This window comes from Arachis hypogaea, chromosome 18, assembly GCF_003086295.3.
Source record: "Arachis hypogaea cultivar Tifrunner chromosome 18, arahy.Tifrunner.gnm2.J5K5, whole genome shotgun sequence".
Taxonomy (NCBI): domain Eukaryota; kingdom Viridiplantae; phylum Streptophyta; class Magnoliopsida; order Fabales; family Fabaceae; genus Arachis; species Arachis hypogaea.
The window spans coordinates 23,204,357-23,210,688 of NC_092053.1; the positions used below are offsets into that span (position 1 = coordinate 23,204,357).

Consider the following 6,332-nt stretch of genomic DNA (forward strand, 5'->3'; position numbering starts at 1 on the left):
ATATTTATTGCATAAAAAAATGTATATAAGTTAGAAAATCTCTTAGAAATTTTCTTTGATATCGAATGAAGTATTTGGATAATGAAAATTATAGCTAGCTAAATTTGTAAAGAGGATGTGCATTGTATATTGTATTTTTTATTTTAAAGAATAAATCTGAACTCTTATTAAAAATAGTATTCGACTTAGCAAAACTAATTTTGTTAACGTAGGTAACTTTGTTAGTAACATTCTTATTACTAATATTTAGACTAATCATGAAATCACAGTTAATTATGTTTTTAATCTTTTGGTAATTTTCTTATTTTGAAGGAAAACAATTAATTTTTTTAGCCCAACTAAAAATTTGATGCTGACAATGAATATCGTTTGATGAAAAAGTGTATTTTTTAAACATATTTTAAAAGAGAATTTTATTTAAGTCAAATTAGTAGTGCAGTCAAAATTTTCATAATCTCTATACTTAAACCTAAAACATATAATTAATTGATTCGAATCATTATAACTACTATTTGTTGACCAATGTGATTATTGATGCGGTTTTTTTAATCAAATATCACCTTAAACAACCTTTTATGGGTAAAAAAACAATTAAACTTTTATTCTAAGAAGCACCTTTAACTTATGGTAGTGTTCTGGGGTACACAACTAGTGCTAATATAAAATAGAAGATAAAAAAAATTAAAACGAGAGAATTGATAAAATGACAAAGTTAAGAAATTAATTATTTTTAAATTAAAATAATAAAATTTATATATGGTAGAGATTATAAATTTAAAAAATAAATAATTTATTACTTTATTATTTGACTAATTCTTTATTTTAGAAAATCTAAATTTAAAATGGAGTATTAAATAAGCACAATATATGTCAATATTTTAAAAATAAAAAATAAAAAATAAAAAATAAAACTCATCAAATAAAAAAAATGACATGGCCTACTTTATTTTTAATAAATATATTTTATGATATTTTAAAAAATATCATTTTTTAAAAGTATTGACTATCTAAAATTGATTTTATTAAAATTTTCTTTTGGTTACACATACTAGTGGGATATTATTATTATTATTTTTGTTTTTTTATATTTTTTATTCTGACATATTAAAGATTAATTTATCGTAATATTAAAGGGAGTGAATCCTCTCCAATGAAAAAAAATTGGATAGTATCTAGTGTTTAATCTGCTATTCATTATTCTCTCTTTTATTAATTTTTGGTTCTACTTATAAAATTAAAGGTGAGAGATCACACTTTATTCTCTTCAATAAAAAGAAAAATGAAGAGAATCCATTTCTAATATTAAACTCTATTTAAAAGTTAGCCACTAGTTAATAAATTATTATATATACTACATGAGATTTGAATCCTGATACTTGTTTACGAGGCTAAGTTAGATATTATCAATTTATCATAGCTTAGTTGCCGAAGCAAAAAGATAATATGATAATTAGGTAAGTAATCTCATTTATCAGAAGGTAAAATACCTATTTTCAATAGTAGTTCAATTAGTCACCAAAAAAAAAATAGTAGTTCAATTGGTGCCACGTCATTTTCTATCTCCAATATATTCTTCTTTTTCTTATTCCCATTTCCATCTCCCTCCCTTAACTTTCAATCATAATTTTATTAGTTTGGGATCCAGCTTGCTTTTATAGTAGCAAGTGAAGGAAACAGAACATAACAGAGTGCATTTTTGCAGAGACACAGATACACAAACAGAGAGAGTGAGTAAGAGAAGAACATAGATTCACACACTCATCCATGGCTTCCAAGCTCGTTCTCATCATTGTCTTCGTCTTTGACTTGATTGCTTTTGGTTTAGCTGTGGCTGCTGAACAGAGAAGAAGCACTGTCAGTATTCTCTGCATTTTCCTTTCTTTCTGTCTTTACCATTAATTTCACCAATTTTCTAACTTTATTGTCTTTTCCTTCTCAAAATACAGTATCAAAATCTGGGTTTGTTTTTGTTTCTGGGTTTGTCATGAATCTTTTGATTATTGCACATTGCAGGGGATAAGTCATAATTGGCATAGTTTTCTTCTTTTCTATTCTTTTTTTCCCCCTTTAATTTTACTAATCTTGATTGCTGAGAATGTGGGTCAAAATGATGTTAAGCTTGAATCTTTCCAATGTGGGCATGCCCAGATCTTCTCTTTTATTTTTCTTTTTGTTGAATTTGTGTTCTTTTAGCAATGAAACTATCTATAATATTTTATCCTTTAATGAATCTGTCCTCAGCTGTTAGAATTTACCAAAAAAAAAAAAAAAAAAAAGAAATTCTTGAACTTCCTATCTTGCTTCACCAATTCATCATCATAGATAGAGCTCAGAATCTGTTTTATCTAACAAGAAAATGGTGCCAAACTTCAGATCTCTATCTTTAACCCTTTCTATGAGAAGGCCTAAAGATAGCTTCAAACATTTTTTTTCTGAAACAAATATCAAATTCCCGGAAATTCTTCAATTTAGAGCTTATTTCAACGAAATTTATCCGGTTATTGTTCATTATGGCCAATTAACATTTAGTGACAACAAATTTTGGCGGCATCTACAATTAACTAAGCTGACTTATATTTATTTAGTCCTAGTTGATGTACACTTCAATTTCGCACCATGTGCTTTGTGAAGAAGATGTCATGACAATGCCTTGATTAGATCTACAAGATACATAATCTTATAATTCTTGAGGTTGAAGAAATAAAAGTGCAAATTACCAAAGTGCCCTCTCACTCGTGCTTTCTTAGGGACGAATCCAACTCTTCTATCTTTGATATGGCAGGCTAGAGTTGTTCAGGACAGAGAAGTGAACTACAATTACTGTGTCTATGACTCGGACATAGCAACTGGCTATGGTGTTGGTGCATTTCTGTTCCTCATGGTTAGTCAAGTACTCATAATGGTGGCGAGTCGATGCTTCTGTTGCGGGAAGGCTTTAACCCCCAGCGGTTCGAGGGCCTGCGCCATCATCCTTTTCATAATCTGCTGGTATGTTATCATCATTCGCCATGTTAGCAACTGTAATACCAAGTTAATCATGATTAATCTCCATACACAAGCTTAACACATATTGTTTCTTTTTGTGTTGCATTGAACTTATGAGTTAGTTAATGTCTTTATGATTTGAATTCTACAATTTTTTTTTTTTTGTTGAATTGAATAAATTGTGACATTTGATCTTATAAAATTGGATAGCTATCTATTAAATCACATGAAAGTTAAAAAGGATTTTGCAATACTAGGGTGTTCCAAGGGCTTGATAATTACAGACTTTTAAACTTTTAGTTGAAATTATAAGGACCTAAAATTAAAAAGTGGATAATACAGTTGTTTTCACGTAAAATTGATAATTGAGAACTGCTAGATTATAATTTAGTCAAACCCGTCAAATCATTTAACAATTCTTAATTATCAACTTCACATGAAAATAACTGTACGAGAGTCTTCACCAAATTAAAAATGAGGTCAACATCATGCATAGAAACTAAACTCTACTTGTTTCATGACCCTCTTTTTTCAGGGTGTTTTTCTTCATAGCTGAGGTGTGCTTGTTGGCTGGATCAGTTGAAAATGCATACCACACCAAATACAGAACCCTCTTTGTGGAGAACCCGCCTTCATGCGAGACAGTTAGGAAGGGAGTTTTCGCGGCCGGCGCCGCATTCACCTTCTTCACTGCCATAGTCTCTGAGTTCTACTACATCAACTACTCAAGTGCTAGGGACAAGTTCAATTCATATCCTGGTGCTGAAACTGGTGTGGGCATGGGAACCTACAAATGAAATGAGCCTTTGTAATTGTTAAAACAACAAAATTTTCAGCCTTAAAATTACACAACTTTAGATGATGTGACTGTATGTCTAAAGCCTCTTTTGGATTCCGCAGCAAATTTCTTTCTTCTTTCTTTTTTCTCTTTCACCTCATTTTATTGGATTATGACATTTTGTTGCATTTATTTGTATCTAGTAGTATATTGCTTTACTAGAATATTATATACATTTACTTGTATCTTATTAGTAATTTTTTTATTTTGTTGTTGGCTATTCACATTTTTTTTTGTTAGCAGTATATTGCCTATTCACATATCAGTAAGAGAAATTTGTTTCTTTTGGAAAAAAAAAGGGGAAAAGAAAGGAGCAATTTGTTTCTTGTATTTACTAAGCAATTTGTTTTTCTTGGCATATCATTTGTACTTTGAAGCTTAATGTTTGTGAAAGTTGTAAGATTAGTCACAAAAGACAATTAACCAGGCTTAGGCTGGTTGAATGGTCAACTCACTCGTTTGCTTAAACAAGTGTCTCAAGTTTGAATTTTGTGACGGATCTTTAAATAAAATTTAGATTCGTGATGGATTAGCTCTTGACTGATTAGATTGAGAAATTTTGTGAAAAAAAAGTAATAAGACAATTTTAACTAATAGAATTAAGGGTCTTTTATTTTATTTTATTTTATTTTATTTCGTTAATTTTTCAATTATCTTCAAGGGTAAAGTATATTTTTTGTCCTGAAGTTTGATAAAAGTTTCAAAAATATTCCTAAGTTTTATTTTGTTTCAATTTTGTTCTAAAATTTTTTGATTTGCATCAAATATACCTCGAACGGCTAATTTTTCAAAAAATTTAAGACCAATTCAACAGCAATTTCATAAGAACAACCCTCAACACAAGCAAATCAAGCATATTTTTCATGTATTATTGTTAGATTAGTCTTAATTTTTTTGAAAATTTAGCCGTTAAAAGTATATTTGATGCAAATCGAAAATTTCTAGGATAAAATTGGAACAAAATAAAACTTAAGGGTATTTTTAAAATTTTTACTAAACTTCAAGGACAAAAAATATACTTTACCCTATCTTTAATGTTAAAAGTTATGTTGCAATTTTCTCGGCCACTCACGTGATATACTTGATACAAGCATGGCATTTGAGACCACCTATCCAATTAGATTTTAGTTGCACAGTGATTTCTTTTTTTTTTTTTTTTTGGTCATGAGTTGCTCAGTGATTTTTAATTGTCAAAAGTTTTCTTTTTTCTTCCAATCTTTGTTCTCATCATTTTTTTTTTCTGAAATAAAATCTACAAATTTATTCGGAGCATTTTTTAAGTTGGATAGAGATATCCACTAGTAAGAAGATGCGTAAGAGATAAATGGTGTATTTTTATGCGATTATTTAGAATATTGATTAGAAAGGAATCGAAAAATTTTTGAAAAATGGGTCATCTGTTGTGATAAGAATGAGCAACGTGGATGCCCATTCCCATACAAGACTCATATTTTCAAAGAGAGAATGAATATTAAATATGTGTTGAAAATCAAGACCCCATGCATGTATAAATAGGGGGTATGGTACGAGGCTTTACACACAACAAGAAATAAAAATACTCTCTCTTTTCTTTCTTACACAGAAGCAAGTAATAAGAAATCTATTCCCTCTTTATGCTACAATCAAATACTATTCTCCTTATATTTCTACTACAATTCTTTCTCCTATTTTATTTTATAAGTATTTTAAATTCTATTTTCTATTACTCTTTACATATAATATTAATAGCAATATTAACCATCTTTATTATATTGAGATAGTATCAAATGCAAATCTCTCTCTCTTTATTTTTAATACTTTTTCTTATCTTTGTATATATATACACAATACAACATATAATATTATTATATATATATAATAATTATTGAGCTAATTATATTAATAATAAAGTCTTCTATTTATACATCTCTATTTTATATCTTTTATTTATTTTACAACACGTTATCAGCACGAGACTCTGATCAAATCTTTAGGAAGACTCAGGTAATATTTTCATTATGTCGAAACTCTCTCATCTTGAATTCAATGCTCTTGATATATCTGGAAACAATTATTTATCATGGATATTGGATGCTGAAATCCATCTTGATTCAATGGATCTTGGAGATACCATTAAGGTTGAAAATAATGCATCCCAGAAGGATAAAGCTAAAGCCATGATTTTTCTCCGTCGTCATCTTGACGAAGGATTGAAAAATGAATATCTTACATTAAAAGATCCTGCAGATCTTTGGAAAGACCTTGAAGAAAGGTACAATCATCAGAAAACGGTGATACTTCCTCAAGCCCGGTATGAATGGACGCATTTGCGTTTACAAGATTTTAAATCTATAAATGAATATAATTCTGCAATGTTTCGAATCACCTCACGAATGAAATTGTGTGGGGAAAAAATAACTGATCATGATATGTTGGAGAAAACTTTCTCAACCTTCCATGCCTCGAATGTGCTCCTGCAGCAGCAGTATCGAGAAAAAGGGTTTAAAAAATATTCTGAGTTAATTTCTTT

General features: G+C 29.1%; 1 protein-coding gene across 1 annotated transcript; it reads left to right on the forward strand.

The window, feature by feature from the left end:
* Positions 1–1,378: 1,378 nt before the first annotated feature.
* Positions 1,379–4,026, forward strand: LOC112771599 (uncharacterized). The gene is made up of 3 exons (XM_025816380.3): positions 1,379–1,854; positions 2,783–2,988; positions 3,521–4,026. The coding sequence occupies exons 1-3, from the start codon at positions 1,765–1,767 to the stop codon at positions 3,780–3,782; spliced, it is 558 nt and encodes a 185-aa protein (XP_025672165.1). The 5' UTR covers positions 1,379–1,764; the 3' UTR covers positions 3,783–4,026.
* Positions 4,027–6,332: the final 2,306 nt, after the last annotated feature.